The sequence below is a fragment of the Bombus huntii genome, chromosome 7 (genome assembly GCF_024542735.1).
Source record: "Bombus huntii isolate Logan2020A chromosome 7, iyBomHunt1.1, whole genome shotgun sequence".
Lineage (NCBI taxonomy): Eukaryota > Metazoa > Arthropoda > Insecta > Hymenoptera > Apidae > Bombus > Bombus huntii.
This window is the reverse complement of record NC_066244.1, coordinates 13,929,036-13,954,014: the sequence shown is the minus strand read 5'-3', so window position 1 is coordinate 13,954,014 and position 24,979 is coordinate 13,929,036. Positions and strand designations below refer to the sequence as shown.

Here is a 24,979-nt window from a genome sequence, read left to right as displayed (position 1 = left end):
GTGAAACTAATTTATACTTAGATTTCATTCATTTAGTCGTATTCTGCTAGTGATGCATTGCACATGGTCGTGCCATCTTTCTATTAGACACTTGTTTTTAAACGTCACTCTGCTATCTTTCAACGATTTTTTTCGATAAAATTGTTCACTGTTATTTATTAATTTTTCTTATCGTTTTCTGTTACAGCAATGAGCCCAGCTTTGGGAATGCACCCAGGTATGGCGCCACACCTGCAGCAACTTCAGGCGCATCTCTTAAGGAGCGCAGCTGCCGCAGCTCTTCTACCCCATGCTCACCCCCTACAACCCCCTGCACCACCTCCACCACCACCTCATCCACACCCCCATGCCCACGGATTATCGCCGCATTCGCAATTATACCCCGGTGTACCACCTCATTCCACGGCCTCAGCAACCCTCGGACCTCATGGAGGAGGATTGCCGCCAAAAACTGAGGTAAGCGTGGACATTTTTCATAATTTCCAATATTAACCAGTTCTTCACTCTTAGCCAATGACATTGATTTTAATCTATGTTAATATCATTTTGCATTTTAAAATAAAACCCGACGTTAAACCACGCAATTGGTCCATGAAAGGTACATATACATAGATATTTCGTCCAAGCTTAAAAATTGTATTATTTACACAAACTGTTGGTATTAAATATCCAATAAAAAAATATTTCTGATAATGTAAAATAGTATTCCCGAAGAGGAATTTCAAGCAAGCGAATACACTTGATTCTCGAATAAAATATAACCTTTCAATCGCTCGAATACCTTGAAAGAAATATCGAGCTGGAAATAACGAAGTACCTACCTATACTTGTACCAGTCTATGCCTTATACATGAAACATCGATTCGATGAATATGTAAAAACAATATCTGGTGGATCTTTCGTCATGCTCTCGTCTCACGCAATACACAATTCTAGCAAACATATCACTTAGTACAGCGCTGCATATCGCAGAATTACAGATGCCTGTTCGATTGTTAGTGGCAGTCAGGCATGGACGTATGCTCGATAGCTCGTCATCGATTCATCTGGAATAAGCAATAAGTAATCGTTCCCTCAGCCTTCCATGTTTTTCCTCCTACTAACCAAGTACCGTGCACGCCGTTCACAGTCTCTGCAAGGTTTTCAGAAGACTTCTCAGCTTCATCCTCGTGGCACGCAAGGAGCAAAGGGGGAGAAAGAGAAAAAGATTGGGTTACCCTCGCATGGTCCTCGGGTTACAAGCAATCTCGCGCACATTATTTCGCCAGATTCCACCCCCGTCCACCTGACCATCGTCTTTTATCTTCTTCCTTCTCCTCTTTAGCTTCTTCTCCACTCCTACGTTCTACGTTTGCGTCGTTGTTAAACGCGCTCTCCGTATACCCTAGCCCTTACTCTCTTTGTTAAACCTCTCGTTTCTATTCACCAGCGGTTTCTTTAAAGCTCTTCGTTTCTATGTTTCTAGCCGGCTTTCTGTTTCTCCTGTTTGCTCTGATTTATTTACATCCGCGGCGGCGTTTTCATTTTCTCCGCCAGCGACACGACTCGCCGCGTGTCCGCACGCTGTAAAGTTCCCGTGCCTGATTGCATCGACTCGCGTTTCTCGCATCGTTCCATAGTACGCTGTGCTCGTGCACGATCTTTCCCACAGGGAAGTGATCGATGGATTTATAGGCACATCGTAATCGAGAGGTTACTTACTTGTACGGGGATCTCGGTAGATCGATTCCTCGATTCCTGCAACGTTAATTCCGGTCGTCGTAACGTCTCTATGCTAATATCAGTTGATACATAGACGGCGGATTTTTCTGCATTTTTGTATTTACATAACTAAAGAAATGAAATTTAAAGAAAAATTTGTTTTATCTATCAAGTATAGTAACAAATACTCTAATTTTGGACATTTTGTGTATTTTTGCATATTGCAGGCACTGTGAACATTTTTCTGAACTTCAAATTTTACATTCTATAGTTTGTAAATTCTATATAGCACATAAAACCTGAGAATTTTCTATTTTCTATTTTATGTTAGTGTTGCTTTTTATCTTTGTAGATATATATAGCATTCTAGAACTGAAAATTTTCTTCCTACTTTCTAATTTCTTCTCCAATTTTCTTGTCTAACTTTTATATTTCCTTTTTATAGTAGCTTTATAGATTCAGGATTATTAGTTTAATACTCGCTACCACTGCTACTGTTTAACGAGTATTATAAATACGTACGGTTTATGGTATTCGACGATGTTGTAGTGTACGATAAATTTCACGATCAGACAACTTAATTGAAGGAAGTTCCAGTAAACCATTCACGCGTTTCTCGACGCACGATCAAGCAATATGGCGCTACACCGTCGTAAGCGCCTTGAAAGTGTTAATAATCTTTATCTACCTTCTGTATCTTTCTCGGCAACCAGAAGTGCTAAAAGTTTCTTCTTGGGGAACGTTTGCCTAATATCTTCCCAGGCCTTGAAACTACTCTCATCTATTCGTTACTCTTCCATTAACCTAAGCCGTGAAAGCTTCCAGAATTTGATAACCGTTACTAGAATCGAATAAAAAATAAAAATCTTCTGCCTCTCAGCTTTATATATTATCAGAGATGGAAATGTTAAACTAACGTTTCCGTTATTTGCAAAATTACGAAATATTGTCAAACATTCGTTTAATTTTTTCCAGCATTTACAAATTCGTATTCGATTACAAAAACTATTTTGCTTCCTATAATTGTTGGAAACTCCATTTATAGGTAAAATTTTCATAGAATTTTATAAATGAAACTCTCATAATTCAGAATTCCTTTATTTATATCTCATAGTTGTAAAATATTTATTTATTAATTTGATTATAGTATATTCTTGTTTCTGAATACCGAGAAGATTGAAACCAACAATTAACCAAAATTATATTCTAATCGCCAGCAGTTATACTCAAAACATAATCGCACTGCGATATCGTTAAAAATTACCTTACCATCTTTCTCCAACGTTCCGAGTTAGCTATCATCGAACGTCTAAAAAATTTTCAAAATTCCTCCATAGCGGATCAAACTGCTCAAACAACTGTATTCAATCGTTGTTCAATCCTCAAACCCTTGGAACTAGCATCTCCATTTCAGTTGCAATTTATCGCAAGGTAGAAACGAGAATGTGGGCGGAGTTATGTCGAACTACGTCTGTATCATAACACAGAAGCAGGCAACCATCGGTTTACGAGGGCAAGGAACGATCGATCGGCTGAGCGCAGGGCTATACGGTACGCGATAATTGCGAGATCGCGTGCAGATCGTGTGTCACGAGGCGAGCTTCCTTCTGTGGTACCCTGAACGCCGCTGTTTGTTTCAGAAAATCGCTGGCCTAGTGTCAAAGATCGCCGATCGAACCTTCTGAATTCCTGCGGCGATCGAATTAGCAACTATCCGTTCTCCAATATCCTCCGTACTTGCTACCAACTTTAAATCACCTGGAATGATAATCGCTTCACACTCGATGTAAATTGGAGTTCGATACGCGGCGCGTTATTAATCTTTTTTTAGCTGCATGACGTAAGAAATTATAGTGAACGTTTCGTGCGATCTGTTATTTCCATTAACGTCGATGTGACGTCCAGTTGAAGTCCAGGAACGTGTATTTAACGTCGGATAAAATCGAGGGAAATTTAATTAGTCTGGGTTAACAAGGAATTATAACAATTCTTTAAAACGTATATGAGGTGGTATCAAACGTGTTGGTTCGGTTAATGAAGAAACGCGTGATATAATTGTGATAGTCAGTTATATTAAAATCACTCTAGGTACAAGTACAGAGTTAGTATATTACGTCGTAATCGTCACTCGCTCAATGCTATTCGCTTGCTAAACTTGCTAGACTCACTACAATGATTGTGCTAGAGAGAGCATGTTCGTCTATTTATATTGGTAGGGGAGTACCGGAAAATGTGAATACGATTCCGATTGACGATTACACATAACAGGGATATTGTTTTGTCCGGAGTTGGTTTACCTTTAAATCTCGTACATCAAAACGGTGTTGATACTCCGAGGAAAAACAACAACATGAGTCACTCTCCATTCGAATCGTCCTATGACCCATGTGCCGCTACAGATACGTAATTCAGAGGGATTGGTAATCGGAGAGATTGACGATCGGTTTGCAGAGCACGGAGTCCTGCAGAAAAGCGTCAGAATCGTCGACCAGGTCGGTGACGGCCGAGGCGGACACGTCTTCGAGGAGAGCTTCTACGAAGGTAAAAAGGGAGCCTGCGACGACGACGACGAACGCTGCCACGACCACAGCACCACCTACTCATCCTCAAGGACTTAGCCCTAGCGAAGATCTTCGAGATGAACCTGGAGATTTTATCGAAACGAACTGTCACTGGAGGGACTGTGGTCTTGAGTTTCCTACTCAGGTGAGAATTTTAATAACGCTTTTTGAATTGTAAAATTTAATTAGCTTCTTAATATATACAAGTTTCTAAATTTTCACGTAATTTTGCTTTTATTCCTATCGTTATTTTAATCCAATGTGATTGTAAGCTTGTAGCATAAATTCGTCTTGTTTTTATATTTATTACATAAACGAAAAGAGGAGACGCAATATATATAGGTACAACTTAATGTTATATAATAGTGTGTCCTAGTGCGTTAATATAAAAGTTAATTTAATAGTTCTATATTTTGGTTCTTAAAATTAATACTTTACATTTTTATCACTTACAGGATGATCTTGTGAAGCACATCAACAATGACCATATACATGCGAACAAGAAGAGCTTCGTTTGTGGTTGGGAGGAGTGCTCGAGGGAGGAAAAGCCATTTAAGGCTCAATACATGTTGGTGGTGCATATGAGAAGGCACACCGGTGAAAAACCTCATAAGTGTACTGTGAGTACATGAAACTTCGAACGAAGATTCGCAACGTGCTAGTTAAATATTTATATTTATGCTATAATTTGTGTTATTACAGTTCGAGGGATGTTTCAAAGCATATTCGCGTCTGGAGAACTTGAAGACGCATCTGAGGTCCCATACCGGAGAAAAACCATATACTTGTGAATATCCTGGTTGCAGCAAGGCATTTAGTAATGCCAGCGATCGCGCGAAACACCAAAACAGGACTCATTCCAACGAGGTAATTATTAAATATAAAATCAACCCCCTCTTAATTGGCGGGATACTTAATTATAGAAGTTAAGATTAAATACTCCAAAATTAAGCAATCTCTAATTTAAACTATTTTAACTAACTATACCAATTAAGACGTAAGTCCAAAATTTCTAAAATTAAATGTACACCAAAATCAAACTTCCTAAATTGCATTTCCAAAATTTAAAAGCATGATCTTTGTACTCATGCTATAATCTTTAACACCGTGATTTCCAGAAACCATACGTTTGCAAGGCGCCAGGTTGCACGAAAAGGTACACCGATCCATCATCTCTGAGAAAACACGTGAAAACTGTGCACGGTGCAGAATTCTACGCCAATAAGAAGCACAAAGGAGGCGGTGGAGATGGCGGAGGCAGTGACGAGGCTGGTGCAGGTGGTCATAGCCCTAGCAGAAGTGAAGATCTGCATCCGAAGACACCTAGTTTGTCAAGTCCGAGTGTGAAATCTGAAAGTGAAGCGAATAGTCCACCTAGTATGATGCAGCAACAAGGTAGCCCATTAGTTGGTGGTTGCAATGACGAAGTTGCTGGTGTCAGTGCATTGACTGGTGATGGCGTTACCTTGGCTGAGGAACCTTGGAACGAGGAACCCGATGACTTGGATATCGCTGATCTGCCAGTTGCTCTACGTGCCATGGTAAGTTGTATACTTCCTTGAGCTTAGCAGTATTCCTGACAATATAAGACGGTCGTATAATTGCAAATCATAAATGGGAAATATTTGATTATCATAATAGACAGAGATACGAAATATGTAGAAGACGATTTCAGTAACAACGATAAGCTACATTTTCATTCTACCTTTGCAATAACAAATCTAAATTACTCAATCCAAAATGATCAATTTCTGATTAATCCAACAGGTTGGCGGAATGGAATCGCAGCAGCAACAACAACCTCCTCCTCCTGCTTCGAGGAATCGTCTGAAAGGCAGACTGAACGCAAAGGGCATGCCGAGCTTGCCAGTAAGCGTGTCCGGTATGAGGGGAACACGTGGTATGGGTCCTCAGGGTAACATCGGGGACCTGAACAGGAGGATCACTGACCTGAAGATGGAGGGTGGCGGTCCCGCCCGCCAAACGAGTCTTTCTGACCTACAACTCAGGCTGCAACCTCTCAACGAGCCACGAAGGGACAGCAACAGTACTGTGAGCACCTATTACGGTAGCATGAAGTCCACGGACTTTGGTAGTAGAAGAAGCAGCCAGGCTAGCGGGGTCAGCGCTGTCAGAATGGGTCAAACTGGACCTGGAAGCTTCTACGACCCCATCAGTCCAGGAACATCACGAAGGAGCAGTCAAATGAGTACCACTTCCGGTAGAATGAACCCACCGAGTCATCTTCAAGGACCTTACTCGACGAGCAATCTTGTCGTTCAGACGCAAAATATGTCTCTTCAGGTTGGTAGATGAATATTTTATCTCTTTTCTTATTACGTTTATTTTGGTTGGACTAATAATGTGCGTGGAATATTTAATGTAATGTAACGATAAACTTAGGGTATCCAGGGTATGCCAGGAGATTGGAACGGTCCAAGCGGCCATTGTACGCAACCATCCGGTGATCGTCGCATGTCCGAACCCACCAGGGGTCACCAGACCCAAAGAAATTCACCGCCTGTACCACCCAGACCAAGATCTGCTCAACTTCCAGAACATCATCCTAATCAGGAAGTCATTCTGGATGAGGTTGGAGAAGGTGAAATGGTGGAGAATAAGCTGGTCATTCCTGATGAGATGATGCAGTACTTGAATCAAGTAAGTGTTTTCTTAAAGCATCTTATACGTAGTTCTATAAAGCAGCGTTCGCTTAAGCTTCAATGAATCGGAAGATCGTGTTGTAACAAGTGTATCGTAAAACAAGTAGCGATTTTATTCCAGAAATACTTTCCAATTGAATTTTAGCGGAAACAACTTATAACGATAAACAATTTGTTATAGACTAATGAATCAATGTATTTACTAATCTATTTTTTCTTTCTGCAGGTTCAAGCAGGAGGAACTCAGGTGAATTGCCGTAGCAGTCCCTTACCAATTTGCCAGTCCCCAATTTGCACAAATCCCTTGCACTACCAACGTCAAATACAGCCTACTTGCAACTACAACCAGTCTCACCAACAAACCTGCTACCCGCCACCACAACCAGCTCAACCAACGTGCACGAATTATCAGAATACCTCTCCATCTCCTTACAACCAATGTCCTAGCTCTAGACCTCCTCAGTCTAATTCACAATACTGTCCTCCACCCTCTTATCCATCTCAACCGAACGGCGGGCAAGTGCTCAGTCCAGCAGCGGGTCAAGTCATGTCACCAGGATCTCACTACGCTCCCAGTCACATCAGCGATCAGCCTCTAACTTCACCAGCAGCTGGTGCCCTAGCGCCTCAACATCCTCCACAAAATCTTCCTCAAAACTCTGCTCAGTTAACTAGGAACTGTCCCCAAAACCACATGCACCATGGCTACTACCCTAGTTACAATTGTCAGGCACAAATGAACGCGAATTGTACCGGAAATCCAACCAGCCAAGTGAACCACCACACAAACCCCGTTTGTGCTCCACCGAATCACAGCTCTATGAACCAACAACAGTGCGTGCAGATGCGATCAACTGGCAATTGTCCACAATTGTCTCCTCACTGCACTCAACAGCCAGCTATATCTAATCAGACAACTATGAGCCATGCTAATCCACAGTGTGGTCAAGTAGCCAATCAATGTACCAGGCCAATGGTGACACCTAATGGCCAGGTGTCAAATATTCACCCTGTTCAGCAGAGCACAGTGCCCAACCAATGTGCTCAGATGTCGCCACACTGTTCTCAACTGAACATCAACAACCAGGCTAAACCAATCACCAACATAACCAGTCTCCAAGGTTGTCAACAGCAAACACCACAGCAAAATACACCTTGCCTGCAAATGGCCAATTGCGCTCATCCCAATGGTGGCCATAGATCAGTGAACGATTCTGCTTTACCGAAGAGGACGTCTCCACAGCTGTGCACTGCTCAGCAGACCAATTGCAGGATACAACAGCAGCAACATACTTGTACACACAATTGTGCTCGAACCAATCCTCCAAATCATCAACAGTACAATTGTAACTGCCAATGGGGTTACGGCGGAGATCAATGTTACCACGAGCAAACCGGTGCTGCTATGCCAGAGATTCAATGCAGAGACATCAGTCAGTCTCAACAAGGATCTCCTATGAAGCCTCCTCAAGGAATGAGACAAGATTCGTACAGAAGGACACTGGAGTATGTGCAACAGTGCAGGAACTGGTCTGGAAACGCACAGACCCACGAAACAAATGTCTCTAGTTCTACTCACCCCATGTCGCTGCCACAGCCATTGCCATCAAGTGTCAATATGGTGGTCAACGACATGACTTCGTCTCTGAGTTCGTTGCTCGAGGAGAACAGATACTTACAGATGATCCAGTGAATATCGTAATCGCGATATGAATATATAAATATAGATATATATTTTCTATCGTAACCTTTTTTGATACTATCGTTTAATAAGAATGTTGGAACGAAGAAATAAATAATACATCTCAACTTTTGGAGATGGAACCTTTGTATTTTTGATAAAGACCGATTTTTCTTATTCTTTGTGTAGAAACGTGCACATTTCGTAATTGTTAAGCGCCCAGTCGACGATCGCTTAAATTAATTGTTAATTAGAATTGTGGATCGCGTCCTCGAAAGATGGATGACGTTCTCGGTGATTGAGAAACGATCGCACTCGAAGTGATACGTATTACGAGAGAGTTCAAATGTGTTTTCTACTACGCTGCGTTGTTTATAGGATATAGTATGTATTTTGTACAAAAATTGACGGAACCTCGGGGTGCCTTACAGAGCTAAGCTAAATGGAATAACGGAGTAATTTATTATTTTTGGAGGATTGTATTTAAGACGTTTAACGTCTAGAATTCTGTCAAGCGAAATTTATAGGATTATCAAAGCACTACGCTTACGGGCGAGATCTCCGTTGGATCAAGCTTCTGTTTGTCGCACAAAATTTTACGCGTGTGAATATCGACACCGCGTCAGAGATTGTGAGATACTTTTCGAGAACATCCTTGTAACCGTATTTTTGTACGACCAGTCTTTTCAAAGCGTGCCAACATACCGTTCTTATCGTTTCATCGTAATTTTATCTTCTTAACGTTAACAGCGAATGATAAACGACGTACATGGTGACTTTATAAAAATACATTTTCTATGCGATGGTGCGACCTGCTAATGAGATTAATCGATCGAAATGAAAAAATAGACAGCCAATATTAGGATATAACGATGTGTAGATAAATCGTACTAATGTAAGAGATTATTAATCAACGCTCATGTACCACGTGCATGATACAATTAGACAATCATTTCGTAAAAATGTGTTGAATGTGTGTACTGATGGACGAACGAGTGGCTCTATGCGTGTGTCTTTCATAAGAATCATTGTAAAAAAAAGAAGCGCAAGGCAACTAAAGAAACATTTCTAGATTATATATATTTGGTCTTTTGATCGACCTAAACGATCATAATAGAATCCTTCTAATTTTATAAAATGTATCATCGTCCAGTGCCTTTCATCGTCGTGTCGGTCGATGAGAAATTAAAGAGTACGTTGAACAGTTGAAAACTTAGCGTACCTAGAGCTGTTTTCTTTTTCTTCTTTCCTTTTGTTATGCAAACGATTTTGTACGAATTTTATTATATCTACGAAAGGCGAGGAGTCTTGTGAATATTATACATATCTTATCGTATACATATAGCGTAGTGATTCAAGTATGTGAATGGAAGGAGCATGACAAAAGTTTTACATCTTGAGAATTGTTAATTATTTTAAAATAAATCATATCGATCCCATCAACGAAATATTCTCGTTAGAAGTGCTTCTAATAATCTTACCTGTCTCGTTTAATATTGCGTTTAATATGCGTTTAATATTTAGAAAACAATACTTACAGAAGACATACGAAATAGATGAATAACAGATATCTGGCTTTTTCAAGGAATCTTTATTTATACAGTGAAATTAGTAGGTACAATTTGTAGAAGGTACAAAACAGGAACGGATTCCAGAATGATCACATACAGAATCTCGGTTAGGAACAACGAGACGTTATTTACATCGATAAATTCATGGTACATTGATAATAAAAATATTGGAGCATGAAAAAAGAGAAAAAGGAAGTTTAGTAGAAATATTCGTATCGATAGCTTTGAATCACAATGATATGTTTCAAAGTCTTTTCTTAAATTACGAAGACAAGTTACATTTCGTACGTAGATTTAATCATTAGACGAGACGACACGTTTTGTTCGTGAAAAATACGTATCTTTTTTTTTTTTTTTTAATATATAGGATGAGCCCAAAAAGATAAAATCATCCTAAAATTATATAATTCTTCTTGGAAACGAGAGCCGACACGTTTTTCGAGACGAGACTCAAACAAGCGTGTTCTTCACGTTTCTGTGCACGACGGAAATAAACGCGACGTAAACGAACGATTAAAAATTGTAGGCGTCTCAAGACGTGTTATCGGGTGGTGGTTCGTTAGGAACGCCACTCGAGTCGAGCTTCTCGGTATTTTTGGCGTCCTCGGTGGTCGATGATTCAGGTACCTGAACAATAACACAGTCATGAAATACGTCGTTCTGTAACTTATTATTAAATATATCATACCAGTTAGCATACTATTATCAAGTATGTAGTATGTGAATGGTAAAAATAGAATAGCAGACGTAAAAGGCAGTAGAATATTTCAATTTGCTAAATTATTAGTTAATATACCGATATGTATTTTTGAAATTATTAAGATACACTAAGACGAAGAAGTAACGACAGTAAAAAGTTTAAAAAATGGATTATATAAACGAAATATTTAGTATTCCGCGAATAAAATTCAAAACAACGGACAAAAAAATAAGGATAAGGAAAAATTGTTCTTAAAAGAAGACAATAAATTTGAAGTAAAGAACCTGCTACTGTCAGACTGCGATGACATCGCACGTAAATATCAAACCCACGACCACAGTCACTTTTAATAGAACGTTACGCGCGAAACCCACCAATGAATTATCGTCTCGTGAACTCAAAGACTACACGACACGTGCCAAAAACTTGGAACCACGTATTCCATTCACCAGCAAACACAGGAAGCTCACAGGCTAAAATATCTTCTACAATATATGAAACATCCATACCTGACGAGGTAGATCCGACAAAGTAGTCCCTAACCTTCGACTAGGTAGGACATCAGGCATGGGAGGAGGAACAGGCGGTTCCCCATAAACTTCATGAAGCTCCTCTAACCTAGTACTCAACGCAGAACCTCTTCTATTGGTCGCACTCATCTTATTCATCAACCATTTCGCCTGCTCTTCCAACCTTTTCAACCTATCTTCCCTGGCAGCTAAAGCTTCTTCCGGTGTCCTACTCTTTACACCAGGAACCTTCTTGTCTTCCTGTTTCCCAAATCCACCAGCTTCTGCCGAACTCGCGTCTCGTTTTCCAATTTCACCTGGTGAACTCGACGAAGCAGATTCTGTCGTGGCAAACTCTTTGACAGTCTCTATGCTCGACGAAGAGCCCACAGAAACGTTATCCGAATCGACAACGCTTTCCATTGGTTTGGTGGGTCGCTTTTCCTTAGAGCCCACCATGTCCTCGCTTGTCGGCGTGTCGAAAGACGAGGAAACTTGTCCGTTTGACAACGACGCGCCGAAAACTGGAGCAAAAAATCGATTAGATGGACCGACGATCAATGGATCGCTGAATTGGACGTTTTTCACGATCGAAGGTGCCACGCTGGACGGAGGAAAGGGCCCGATAGAGAACACAGGCTGTGTGTTGGCTACACTGGTTGCACTAGGTACATAGGATGTGGACAATTTTGAGGAGTCTTCGTTCTTTTCTTTCTCACCGTCCGTATTCGTCGTGCTTCGAGCATCTTCCATTGCGATTGACGACGATCCACTGTGAGTTTGTACTGGAGCATTGAGACTGAAAGCTTTGTTGACGTCTTTCACGATGACTCCTTCAGGCTCTGGAAGACTTGTAGACCAAGATTCGATGGTTGGTACCATATGATCACCCTTGATGTCTTCTGTAGCATTTTCATCGTTTGCAGCTTCGAAGGTTGCTGACGTCACGTTTATACTGCTCTCGATTCCTATGAGATTCTGGATGACGTTTGTCAGAGCCTGGTCCAGGGGATTTAGCGATTCTTGTGGACTTCCTGGGATCAACTATCGAAGGAGAGAAGTCTTGAGTACTTTGCGATTGTTAGTGAGTTTGGATTTAACAGAAAATGTATTGAATGTTTGTTAACTTACTGGTGACTCGTTTGTAGATTCAGCATTTAGAGTTGCCTCCGCGACTTCGGTCTCGTCTAGCTCCGCTTCTGTTTCTGGAGTAGGCGTTCGTTGCTCCAGTGTCGCTGAGGAACCTGTCTTTGGCTCGGATAGCTCGGTGTCAGTCGGTTGCTCTGATTCTGTGTCTGGTGTTGGTGCTCGGGGACTCTCCTAAAGATGCATTTTTCGTTATGTGTATATCGTACATTTTTGTTACATGTAAAATTTCAGTATTTGAACGAATATCTAATATATTTGTATGGTATAAAAAATTGCAAGATTCTAGTAGACGTTAAAGATAATCGAATTATTAGTAACCTTTCGCGGTCTTCTGCGTGGACCTAATCTAATTCTTCCTTCCACGGCATTGTCTTCTTCGTCGGTATCATCCCCTCGTTCGTCGCTGAACCCACTTTCCGCACTGTATCGAAGAATTGATAAGAGTTGATTAATTAATATTTAATTTAATTAATAAGAGTTCACCGATATGAAGATTATAATTGGAAACTTATATTCTTATTCTATATTAGACGTGTAAATTAGTTGGAGGCATTCGTAGACTGAAATATTTTGCTATCTTACAACAATTCCAAAGAAACCACATCTATAACTTCGCTTAACGTCGTCGAACGATAGAAATTACTTTAATGAATTACACTCATATTGTTTCTGTAAATTACCTATTGTTGAAAGAATCGTGAGAAGCCAGAGCTTTTCTGGCTGCAAACTCTCTTCTCAAACTTCTCCACTCTAATTCCGTGTTCGTGTTCTTCTGTCTAGCGGATTCCCATTTCTCGCGGCAGTATTCCAATTCCTGCTTCAATTCTTGTAACATTTTTCGCTTCTGCTGCAACTCGTATCGAAGAATCTTCTCGTGCGTGTGCAACTGATGATGTTGTGCTTGCATTCGATCGACTATCGTCCAGGTTTTGCTTAATTCCGCCGACACCGTCGATAATCGCTTTTCCTAGAGACGTATGCGAGAATTAATTTAAAAAACTGTTTTGTAAGACGATAGAGAGAAGGAAATGTGAGATTCTTATTTGTTACCTGTTCACCGAGTTTGCATTCTAAATGAACGTTCAACTGTTTCATTCGATTCATCTCCTTCTCCAAGTGTTTCTTTTCCAATATTAATTCTTTCAGGCGAATATACGTTTTGCTGACTGAAATCACCAATCTGGGACCAGCTGGAGTGTCGACTGACTTGTAACAGATATTGGGGTCAGAAGAGGATGCCGCTGAAGCGGACGGAGCACATTCTGCGTGACAGCTCAGCAACTCCAATAAGACACGCCAAACCTGAGACAGACAATATCTCATCATTAGATCGCGAATCTTTATGCGAGTTTATATTTTTATGAATATATCTACCCTGGATATCTTACGTATTTTCTATTTTTTCTATTTTTAAATTATAATCACATTTAATCCCTTTGAAACAGATTTTTCTTCGAAAAATACGATAATATAATGATATGAATCATAATATATTCAAATTTAAAAAAAATGGATCAAATATAATTTACCAAACGAGATGTACAGTTAGGTCACATCTCAGTGATACGAGGAGGATTCTAACGATCCTGCGAAAGGATTAAATTGCTCGTAAATATTTGAAAGAGGAAATGAAATTTGTAATTCTTACTTTAGGTAGATTGTGAGCTATGTCTTCTTGTTGTAAGTCATCTTCCTTTTTCTCTGCTTCGACCTCGGTTCCGTTCTCTCCGTCAGCGCGTTTCTGGGACGGTTTGCTGCCCTCGACTTGCTCGATTAAATCGAGAAGAAGCTTGGGAAGCGCGGCGGCCTCGGTGCCTTCCTCTCTCGCCATGTTGCAGATCAGGTCGTGATTCTCCTGTTAAAATTCCAAAATAACCAAAATCCACAACAGGTATGGGCAAAAGCGTGGTCAGTTTTAGGAAAACATATCATAATTCTCCAATACCTGAAGTAACTGAGTCAATCGATCGAGATCCATGTCGGCAGAGGTAGCACCCAACAGCATCTGCGTAAACAGGCTATTAATCAGAGACATCTGATTTTGAAGATCTCTGCAGTCCGCTTTGGTGAGTCCCAATTGCGACTCCAAATTTGATATTTCCGTATCCTGCGTGTCGATCTGTCCCAAACACATAGAGAAAACTACATCTGAAACGTGCGTTCTATCACAAGAAATTTTCTATTCAATTATTCGAATAACAGAAAGTTAACGATGACTGTCCTATAAAAAAAAATAAAACAGAAAATTGGGGTGACTTTCTACCACATGGAAACTCACTGCCCAAGTATTTTTTACCTTAAAAATTCCTGTATCACTAAATTTAGTTTCATTCGACTTTAAGAAAATTCAAGTCGATATTTTTAGTGCTTTCTGCAAAAGATGTTCCTAATACTTAACGTAGCGGACTGTGCATCATGCTATTGCATGAGTATCGATTTATAAACTTAAATGATTTTATAAATAAATTAGATAACTTATAGACTTAATACCTTCTCGTCAGCCTTCTTTAGATCCTCCTCCAAGCACTCGCACTTTTTCAACGAGTGATCCAATCTGACCCTGGTTTCAGCTAACTCTCTCACTGCCGTCTCCTTCAGTTCGTTCAGCACTTTCAGCCTCTCGTTGTAGAGGCTCTTCAAGCTATTGATATTCTCCAGCTGACGTTCGCACTCCAGGCCAACGTCGTCCTTCTGTTCTAAGAAGCTTCTGTCCCCAAGTTGCAGCAGAATCTCTGCTAGATGGTCCTTCAGATCGTTGGCAGCACGTTCCCTGAAGTAAACGGCCTCTCGTGACCGGTTGGTTATATCCGACAAGCAACGGATGCGATACCGATGCTGATCCGGTTCAGTCTCCAAATGGTATCGCAGATCGTCCACCTTGTCCATTTGAATGCGAATGTCGTTCCTCAGCTCGTCGGATATCTGATGCGAGAAAGCGAAATTTTACAATTTAGATCATTTGATATTTGTAGAGGTAAGTTTGCAACTTTTCGATAATTACGAAAGTCAAGTTTGTATTATTAATTGCGAAAGTTCATTAACAAGGGAAGTTTCAGAAATGATTTTGAAAATACCTACTTTGTCAATAATTATAGGAATGAAATTCGATTTATAAGTTTCTGGAGGTTTGAGGAAGGTAAAAGTTTCGAAAGTAATTTGGCGAATAATATTTCGATATTTATGAGACCGCAAATTTTGGCGTTCGATGTTGAGATAAGTTGCAGAAATAATTTCGGAGATATTTTGCCAATATTTATGAGGGTAAAATGTGGGTCATAAACTTGAGCGTTACATAAACTCGACGTTAACGGAAAATTTCGGAAGCAGTTTTGGAGGTAAGTTTTCGATGTTTCTAATGAAGTTTGGTTCGTGGAACGAACTTTTTATTTTCTTTAAAACGCTAAAAATAACGCTAGAGGACAAAACTATAGAAATTTCAAAACCTCCAATTAATAGAAATCTTCGACTGACCATTTTTATCAACAAAGGTCGTTTTAAAATTAGTTGATCGTGGGAATCTAAGCGTTTAGCTACTCTGTAGGTTAAACTGTCTCTTTGTTCCATTCTGTTTCGTTCTGTTTGCTTGCCTCCACGAGAAGTTTGTTTTTAAAGCGAAAGGTGTAAACTTGCCGGCACGTGCTTTCTGTCTTAACTAGATTTGAAAACAACTTACAAAGGACCGATTTCAAGCGACCGACTTTGTTCCAATTTTAATCAGCATAGAACCCTTCATTTTCTACTCTATTATAAATAGAATACGAAAGAAAAGTTTACTTTTAAAATGCTCGTTAGTCGTTGAGCTTCTAGACGTTGCGCGGCCAATTCGTGTTCGCTTGCTCTCTGATCTTTCTCTCTAGACTTCTTCAATCTGTCATTTGCCGCGATTGTTTGAGCTTGTTCGTCTTTCTGCGCGGACCTTAAAAGATCCAACATCCTCGAAGTTTCCGAATGAGCTTCCTTCTCCGCGTCTAATTCTCGTCTAAGCCGCTCCATTTCCGACGAAACTGCTGCTATTGCTCTTTGCCTTGCCTCCCTCTTCATGATTAATTCCTTTTTGAAATCTTCGATGTTCGTCGTGCGATCGACAGGCGGACTTTCTTGCGGATCGTCTATCGATTCGATTGGACCTGTTTGAAATAAAGTGATCGTATGATAGTTTAAACAATCGCAACACATTCAGTTTTCCTTCGCCTCTTTATTAAGAGAATTTTTATGTCTTAAGAGCAATCGGGGCAAAGTTTATCAATCTATTATTATTTTGAATACAAAAGCACACGAATTTCTCTTTAAAATTAAATACATATATTATGCGTATTAACGAAGATAATAACTTCTCTATTGTGTATTTATTTCTGAAAAAATTATTGTTGGAGCCTAGAGTATCACATGTCTTTTTGTAAAGATATAAAAAGTATGTATTACCAATAATTGGCGAAAATGATGTTTCCACACGACCTAAACAAAATTGTATCCTTTGGAAGGGTTAGTTACGAAGATATAATGATTCCTCTTACATCTATTTTACCATATTCCTAAGTCATATTTACTTCGTACAAAAAAAAAGCTTTATTCCTGCCAACATCGTAGTTGATATTAATTATAGTTTTAATCTCACTAGCTGAACGTACCAACGTCTTCCTTCAGATCGTCATCATCCTCGCCCTTTCTCTCAGTCTTGATAGTCTCCTTCAGTCTTTGAATCTCGTCCAAAGCGTCCTCGAGAGCCTTTATCTGCTTCTTCTTATCGGATATCTCTTCCGACAGCTGTGCTTTTAATTCCGAAGACCTCTGGCTCTCGATATTTATGATTTCCTCCTTTTCCAGCAACGACTTCTGCAGATCTTGCTCGAGGCTGGAGATCTTCGCTTCGGCAGTGCCCTTTAACACGTTAAAGTTATCGATTTCCTTCAACAATCTCTCCGTTTCCTTTGTAGCGACGTCGAACTTTGTCATTAAATTTTCGTACTCTTGTCCGCGCTCTTTCAACCTCGATTCTACTTCCTCGTGTTGCGTTTTTGCTTCCTATAAAATAATCATCGCTCTTATTTTCGATAAATTCGATGAATAAATACTCGTTGCATTTCTGCATGATTACGGTTTCTAGAAATATATTGCAACACACTATCTACATAAACTACAAAAGTGAGATCAAATATTTTGACAAGTATTTTAAACAAATTAATATAAAAAAATTCGGTCGAGTCTCCAAAAATGAAGAAACACGAGCAAACTCACCTTGTAAGCCTTCGTCAGCTTCCTCACTATCGCCTTCTCCTCCGTCAGCTCTTTCACCAGCCTCTCGTTCTCACATTGATATTCTGATCGCTCAGCCATCAGTCTTTCGACTTCCTTCAACAACCTCGTCACTTCTTTCTTATCTACACCCTGTTCCACTTCATCCTCTAATCTACCTTCTCTCGCTTCAACCTTCGATTTCTTTAAATGCAAATTCGAACGATCACCATCGTTCCACTTGGAGCTTCTAACATCTTCCTCAACGTACGCGACGCTTACTCTAGAAACAGTCTTTGCTCGAGCCTCGTCCACTTGCGTTTTAAATTCGTGTTCAGGTACTTCGATGCTATTTGGAAGCCTATCACACAGATCATCGATTGTCTGTCGACAATTCGAGTCTTGAATCTCCTTTGAATCACAGATACTCGTAGAACTTTGTCTTTCGTCTTCTCTATCGAATCCTCGAGTCTTCACCACCGTCTCCAGCCTTTCTATCCTCGAACGAATCTTCCTTAAGAGGCTTTCCAATCTCTCGATCCTAATCTCCATCCTACGCCTTTCATCTTCATCTTCGTCATCTCTTTCATCGTCCATCGTCAGTCTCTTCCTCAAAGCTTCGTCCAGCGCTTCCGAAGAAACCACTCGTCTTCTCAGTTCCCTTTCTCTCGATAACTCCATGTACAGTGCCTCCAAATTGGCCAAAGTCGCCGTGTTCGCGGAAGCCAGCTGCTGATTGGCCATAGCAAGCTGCGAGATCACCTCCATAGCCTTTTGATTCTGCTGAGAGAACGAAGGGCTATGTTCCTCGGCCGTCTGCCAACCTGTCATCTGCGCCGCGTACGTCAACTGCAATATAAATAAGTGGACTAATTTCAGAGACGTTAATTGAACCGAGCCGATCGACGATCGGAATTCTGGTTCAAGGAATGGTTACGCGGACCAGCCTGTTGCTTTCTTTGCATTGCGTTCTACAGACTTGCGTCACGATATTACGTCCGTTTCGATGGTAAACGAAGGGAAAGATAGGAACGACAGAAACTAGGAATTAGGTAAATTTTGAAAAAATAAATTAAACAAATCTTGAACGCGTGAACAGTTGTCTCAAAGATATGATAAATGTTAAAGATTATTCCACTGAATATCCAAGCTTATTAATACGACGTATAATTGATTGCTTAAGCATCTTTGTGATTGTTGCGAAATATGTACATACTCGCGTTAAAAGTCTCATAACTTCTACGTACATTCTCAAATCTGTTTCAAACTTTTCCAGCGCAATGATGATAATCAATGTGCCTGGTTACAATACCATTGACATTTCGTAAATATCAAAATGCCCGACAGCCACTGTAACCCTAGTTCAAACGCTATTAATCATTTCCTTTAAATCCTCTGCAAAACGAATACTCGATACCAATAAATCTTGGCGATCAAGAGGAGCAACAGATTCTACGCTGTGGAAGAACTTACGCGTAAACAGTAGCAGCGGATGCCAAGAGAATTCGACTATATATTCTTAGCCTTTCTTGAGTCTGATTAAAATTCTGCAGCTCCTTGAGGACCGCGTATCCATGCAATCGTTACAAAAAAGACTGTTCTTACGACGGATCGTCGACGAGCTTCTGCAAGCTCGATCCACGTCGAACGATCTACGAGAATGTACTGGCACGAGGCTTAGGACGTTCGCCGAAGAAGCTCGAGACACGAGGGGCACGTGATCGCGATCGATGCCTGCGAACCCGACGCGCCACGGTGGCCGTGACTCAGCGTGTTTTCCCGAAATCATGAGGAGCCACGAGCTTTTTGGAGACCCGCCAGATTTCCCACGAAACAAAAGAGCGCGCCTGGGAAAATCTCTTGTCGACATCTACGTCGCCGATGACCTCTGAACAAAAGCTTTCGCGTTTTTCTATTGCGTTTTCCGATTATTCGGAACGTGTACGCTATTGGCGAATGTTCGAATTGGCTGTGTGTTTTAGAATTTCGCTAATTTCGAGAAGACTTTGAACGCTATAGAACTGTATAGTTTAGAAGGAGAATTTCAAAGGAGATTTCGAAAATTTCGGAGAATTTCAGGCAGAAAGTTAACTTTGGATTTTGCTACCGTGAAGATGATTTTAAACATTGATCATCGAAAGCAAAGTAATTTGACGAAGTCAGAATGAAAGTACACTGCTGATCGGATGTTTGAAATTATTACGTGATTCGTAGAATTTACAGTTTAAAAGAGGAAGTTGATTTAGAACGTTGTTAGTTTAGAGAAGTCTTTAAACGTTAGATTTATTATCTCGAAGTGACGGCAGATCTGCCAAAGCAATGAAAATGATCAATTCGTAATTTTTCATAGGTTTATGTGTATTTTTTCATGTATCTTTCATTTCAATTTCTTTGGTACAAGCTTTACATTTCATTCGTCGGTAGTTCCAATGTCAATAAGAAAATTGGCCGACGAATCAGTGAAGATACTTTTTGAAACGCTTCAGCATTAATTCTCGAGATGCGACCAAGATCGGGGAATTTTGTTTCTAGGAATATTTGCAAAATGGTCTGAGTGGGTCTATAGCTCGGTTTTATTGGTGTTTTTAATAGGAAGTGATGTAAGAAGTATTACTGTATCTGAAAGATCTTCTTTCACGTCGAGACAATCGGAATCTGTGAATCATGCTGCCGAAGATGAAAGTTGAGTCATAAAGAGAAGATAAGTACTGGAAATAAAAGAAATACGAGACGTGAAGGTGGTGTGCACATTTCTCCATTGAACTGCCCTTTCGAATTCACAAATGGAAAATCACAAGTTCGTTCGATCAAGTATCTGCCTTAATATTACATTTGCAACCAAGAATATCCATATACGTACGTGTATATCGATCATACAGTCTTCCAAAGAATGAATTAGGTGATTTATTAGAAAATTAGTCAACTGAAAATGCACGAACAACCATTGCCTCCACCCTGGACAAATTCCAAACTTCTTTTGTACTTCTCTTTTAATTCTACTCCGACGCAAATGGGATTCTCCTAAGTATCTTATTTATGAACTTGTTTACGTTCTACTTTCTACTTACGATATCTATCTTCCGTTGGGTCCTGGAATTTCCCGTGCACCGAATCCACAAAGATTCATCACGGACGACGATATATTTTCGCGAGCCAACTGTCTACAGCTATTCTGTTTAACTGCAGCCTAAGATAAAAACTTCGCTTACCAAAGTTTCTCGTCGTGGGGATCGCAAGTTCGACAAACTCGGTGCTGATGGTCTTTGACTGGAACGTTCTTCGCCTCTGAAGGTCGCGTAAGGACTTGGACCCTGCAAAATTCCACGGAATTAAAATAAAATCCGATATATAACAGTGTTTAAAGTATTTTCTCGTGGCTTGTCTCGTCTCGACGTTCCTCGGAAGCTAACACGATAAATATTCGTTTTATATTTAACCTGCGATCGAGGTTCTTCACCCACGTCGAACGCGCTGGTCCTCGTCCTTTGTCGTATATTTTCGTTCGCGTATTCCGGACAGCAGGATTCCTCCGTCCCGTAGACAAACGTCTCCTCGCTTTGTCTCCTCAAATCTGCCGACGAGAACGGTGCGCTGCTACTACTGCCAGCCGCACCCATACTGTACTTATTCTACTAGCAAACGCTAATCTCTTCGTTGACGTCGTGATTTACAAGAGCTTCGTTTGATCTGTTTCGAAATAGAAGCTGCGAGGTGTCTGGAAGCATATTTCAAATCATACAAATCAAAGGTTTGTACATTTTATTAATTGCAGTCTTATCTTCGTTTATTAATTCCATTGGAGTTTATCAAACGATTCTATGATTTTGCAGTCTTTATTATTCTAGGATCTTCGAATGACAGCATGCAGTTTATAGAGTTTTAAGTCGATAGAATCCTAAATATTATTTCTCGTAGAATTATTTTCTCGATGTCTGTCGGTGCTTCTAATTGTTGAGAATTCTGGATTTTCGCGAACGAGGGATTCTACTTGTTCAGTCCACGATTCTGTAATTTGTCAAATGAGAATTTTTTAATGCTTCTCTTTACTAAATTTTAACATTCTGTTTCTGTGAACGCTGTTTCCAATAAAAATTTCTAAACTTTCACAAAATCGAGGTATTGATATCACCTGAACACACGCGAGACCTCATTATTATCATTTACTATAAATGACGCTAATTTTCCGATAACGTTATCAGTTTTACTCCCCGTGGAGTTACGAAACACGAGGACTATATGAAGATAAACGAATCTATTCTTTTAGTTGCCACTAATATACCAACTCTCGATTAGCTCCGTAGAGTGAGCGAGTTGGCACAGAAGAAAAAAGTCAGACCGGGTCAGCTCGTATTTTTAGAAGACATATCTGTCTAGATCTTTTATTTTAAAATCTACCGTTAGTCTTCCTTAACAAAACGAGCAACAACGAACCACGAAAAGAAGGAAATTTGTAAAAATGTAGTTGTTTCGAATAAAAACAAATGAATCAGAGAACGGAATTTCTCTCCTGTTTCTTTCGATGCTTGAGACTCCATTTTTTCCTTCCTACTGGAGATCAAAGCTACTTCTTTTACGGCAGCGAATCCTCGAACAAGCTTTATGACTCGCGTGCCGCCGAGTCTTCCCTCGCGATACGAGGCGCGATGTAAATATGACTTAAATATAACTCGATCTACGATCGAAAAGCGCCGCGCATTTTCCAACGGAACTAACGAAAACAAAGAGGCAACCAATCTAATTTTTTCAACTCTCCACCATTACACAGCTATTAGCTTGCAATGTACTACAATAAATATGTTACACGTAGATTATTGTAATTAAAGGGACGCGCAATGAAAACTTATGCGAATATACAAATAGATACGAACATAACAAACGAAGAACAGAAACTGCGCCAATCCAATTCTTCAAACCTTCCAATACTAACGCTTCAGCTAATAAAACAACTCAATAGTACTATTATTAAACAAATTTACTCTGGCCACATCAAATATCTAACTCATCGGAGAATTTGCTCTTAAAACCAGAAGGAAGCCAAGCAATGTCCACTTTGTTCAAAATGTTATCATATTTCTCAAATTATTCGATTCTGCCAAGAAATAAGTAGGAAAAAGAGAACAAATCACAGACAATCCGGTGCAATTGCCGCAGAAACGATCAACAGAGACAGAACACGGGTCGAAACAAACGTGAACACGAGTCGCAAGTCCGATGCCATAAATACATCATAAATAGATGTACGGAGCGGTTCGGCACGCGATCCAAATTTAGATCCATAAGAACGGTCCGACGTGCCTCATCCAATCTATCGAGTATAATTTAAAAACGTCCACGCGTTTACATGGTACAATCACGAGGGAGTGTTGCGTGAAAGTCGAAGGAAATTGCGAAACGTGAAATAGTATCGAGAGGAAATTCAAATGGCGGACGCGAGACGAACATGTCACTCGGTTGTAGTTTCCGGAGATCGGACGATTTTTAGGATGATTTAGGTTGTCACGAGTGGACTCACCGGTGGTCATCCGAATCGTGGATGGTTCGCAGGGTTCGATTTCCTTAGGGTCAACGGCGACACTTGACTACCGTCGCCGCTTGCGGCCAGCGACTCAGTTCTCTAAAAATACTGTTTCGAAAGACCGCGTGCGCGAGAACGTCCAAGCGTTCGCTTCGGTTGTCGCGCACGCGCGATTGCCACTTCCGTGTGACGCTAGTCTTCTGATCTAGAAAGCTTTAGCTTCAGTAAACTTCCTGGATCTCTGCGGTGATCGGTTTTTTGGCCCGTGGAACGCCATTAAATTCGCTTAGATGACCCATCTGGTCTCGAAGAACGGTGTTTCGTAGAAATGAGGTATTTGTTAGCATAGGTTTTTGTATTCTCTTTTTTTTTTTTCTTTTTCAGTGAGACGGAAATGTGGGTTTCGGAAGTGGCTGTTGCTTTCTTGTTGATATATTTAATTGGTTGTTCGAACTTTTACCAGTTTGGTAGCTGCTAATGTATCGTTTACGATGAGCGGAAAAATCGATACATAGTTGCTTTTTAGTAGAGATTCGTTCTTCGTGAGTATATGCTTTGATAAGAAACCGATAAGAATTTTCTGTTGCTTTCTTATTGATATATTAACGTTTCCAACATTGTTAGTAATTGCGCATTGATATATTAATAGCGACGATTCGTCGTTGAGAGTATACTTTGATATTTATGTGAAGTTTCAATTATGTACCGGAATATATCAAATATTAATATAAGTATCAAGTTTTTATCGTTCAGTGTTGAAACCCGCGAAGAGAAATTGTCTATAAGACTAGAAATATCTACTAGAAATTATGTCGTTCTGACCACGTCAAATTTATTTGTAGTCGCTTATTAATATATTGTTAACAAATATCTATATTTATATAAAAATTTCTGTAATTTAATGTTCGAACCAGTGAACAAAAATGATCGATGTTATATTATAAATTACATCATCCTAACCATCCAGAAAACCACATAAACAATTATTATTCAATATTTTGCTCACTTCAATTCCTGTGTGACGTCGATAATCGTTTATGTAAACAGCTGTCAAAGAAATAAACAAAATAATGAATGCCAAACAAAATTATTTCTAATTTTACTGAAAATACGGAAATGCGTATTACAATAAGCTTGGTGGTACTTACGTTTGGCGAATTTCCTGGCGTCGTAAATCCACTGAAAGTCCCATGACGACCGTACGAGAGCGGAGTCGAAGGAGAAACTCGAAGATACGAAAACGTGTTGAACCTAACAATAGCGCCGCTCCTATTCTATATTTAGTCAGTTTTTCAAACGTTTCGACGTAGAGGTACACGTGCTCGCGGACAGAAGCGCCTCGACTTCCTGCACATTTTCCTGTCACATTAGCGTTAAGATACTATAAAAAAAGTCAAGCTGCAAATAATCCTGAAATATATTAAACTCGTTTCATTGGCAATTGCAACGAAAACAATAGCGTTGGATGATTACGAAATAGAGTACTAGCTTGGAATTGTTATCTTGTCTAACTCTACGCATGTTTATCGTTTTTTTTTTCTTTCTAATAAGCGTTTTATCTAAAGATAGTTTGAAGTACGATACATTGAAAAGTAATGCGAATACATAAGAACGTTTTCAAGGTGAATTATAAAGATTTGTGTTTAAGTAATACGGTTTCGTTAAAACAGATTTATTATATAGAGTATAATACAAAA

General features: G+C 39.9%; 2 protein-coding genes across 9 annotated transcripts in view; one reads left to right on the top strand and one right to left on the bottom strand.

Moving 5' to 3' along the window:
• LOC126867666 (transcriptional activator cubitus interruptus) overlaps nt 1–10,054 on the top strand; it is a 146,001-nt gene extending 135,947 nt beyond the window's left edge. For all 4 annotated transcript variants that reach the window (XM_050622458.1, XM_050622459.1, XM_050622460.1 and 1 more), the window contains 8 exons: nt 188–456; nt 4,153–4,407; nt 4,718–4,882; nt 4,965–5,129; nt 5,381–5,803; nt 6,030–6,566; nt 6,666–6,923; nt 7,152–10,054. In XM_050622458.1, the coding sequence (XP_050478415.1) occupies nt 188–456; nt 4,153–4,407; nt 4,718–4,882; nt 4,965–5,129; nt 5,381–5,803; nt 6,030–6,566; nt 6,666–6,923; nt 7,152–8,618 (3,539 nt within the window). In that variant the 3' untranslated portion in view covers nt 8,619–10,054. The remainder of the gene's footprint in view (nt 1–187; nt 457–4,152; nt 4,408–4,717; nt 4,883–4,964; nt 5,130–5,380; nt 5,804–6,029; nt 6,567–6,665; nt 6,924–7,151) is intronic.
• A 124-nt stretch (nt 10,055–10,178) lies between these two features.
• Nucleotides 10,179–24,560, bottom strand: LOC126867665 (flagellar attachment zone protein 1-like). Of its 5 annotated transcripts, XM_050622456.1 has the most exons (18): nt 24,431–24,526; nt 24,289–24,329; nt 23,280–23,581; nt 21,205–21,482; nt 20,977–21,078; nt 17,771–18,616; nt 17,164–17,557; nt 16,310–16,662; nt 15,026–15,457; nt 14,481–14,654; nt 14,184–14,390; nt 13,586–13,837; nt 13,216–13,502; nt 12,854–12,956; nt 12,518–12,706; nt 12,106–12,430; nt 11,387–11,910; nt 10,179–10,804 (listed from the first exon to the last, which is right to left on the bottom strand). In XM_050622456.1, exons 4-18 carry the CDS (start codon nt 21,382–21,384, stop codon nt 10,709–10,711), a joined length of 4,464 nt encoding a protein of 1,487 aa, XP_050478413.1. In that variant the 5' UTR covers nt 21,385–21,482; nt 23,280–23,581; nt 24,289–24,329; nt 24,431–24,526; the 3' UTR covers nt 10,179–10,708. The 5 variants fall into 5 exon arrangements, with proteins under 5 accessions (XP_050478413.1, XP_050478410.1, XP_050478412.1 ...); XM_050622453.1 differs by having other exon boundaries at nt 11,387–12,430; nt 24,431–24,527; XM_050622455.1 differs by lacking the exon at nt 23,280–23,581 and having other exon boundaries at nt 11,387–12,430; nt 24,431–24,527.
• Nucleotides 24,561–24,979: the final 419 nt, after the last annotated feature.

Bases quoted from the DNA above. Each gene is read 5' to 3' on its own strand.
- LOC126867665 (XM_050622454.1), bottom strand. From the start codon at position 21,384: ATGGGTGCGGCTGGCAGTAGTAGCAGCGCACCGTTCTCGTCGGCAGAT. The intron at 16,663-17,163 runs GTACGTTCAGCT...TATTTCAAACAG, and splicing joins CGATCTGAAGGAAGACGTTG to GTCCAATCGAATCGATAGAC. The intron at 12,707-12,853 runs GTTACTAATAAT...ATGCATCTTTAG, and splicing joins CACGCAGAAGACCGCGAAAG to GAGAGTCCCCGAGCACCAAC.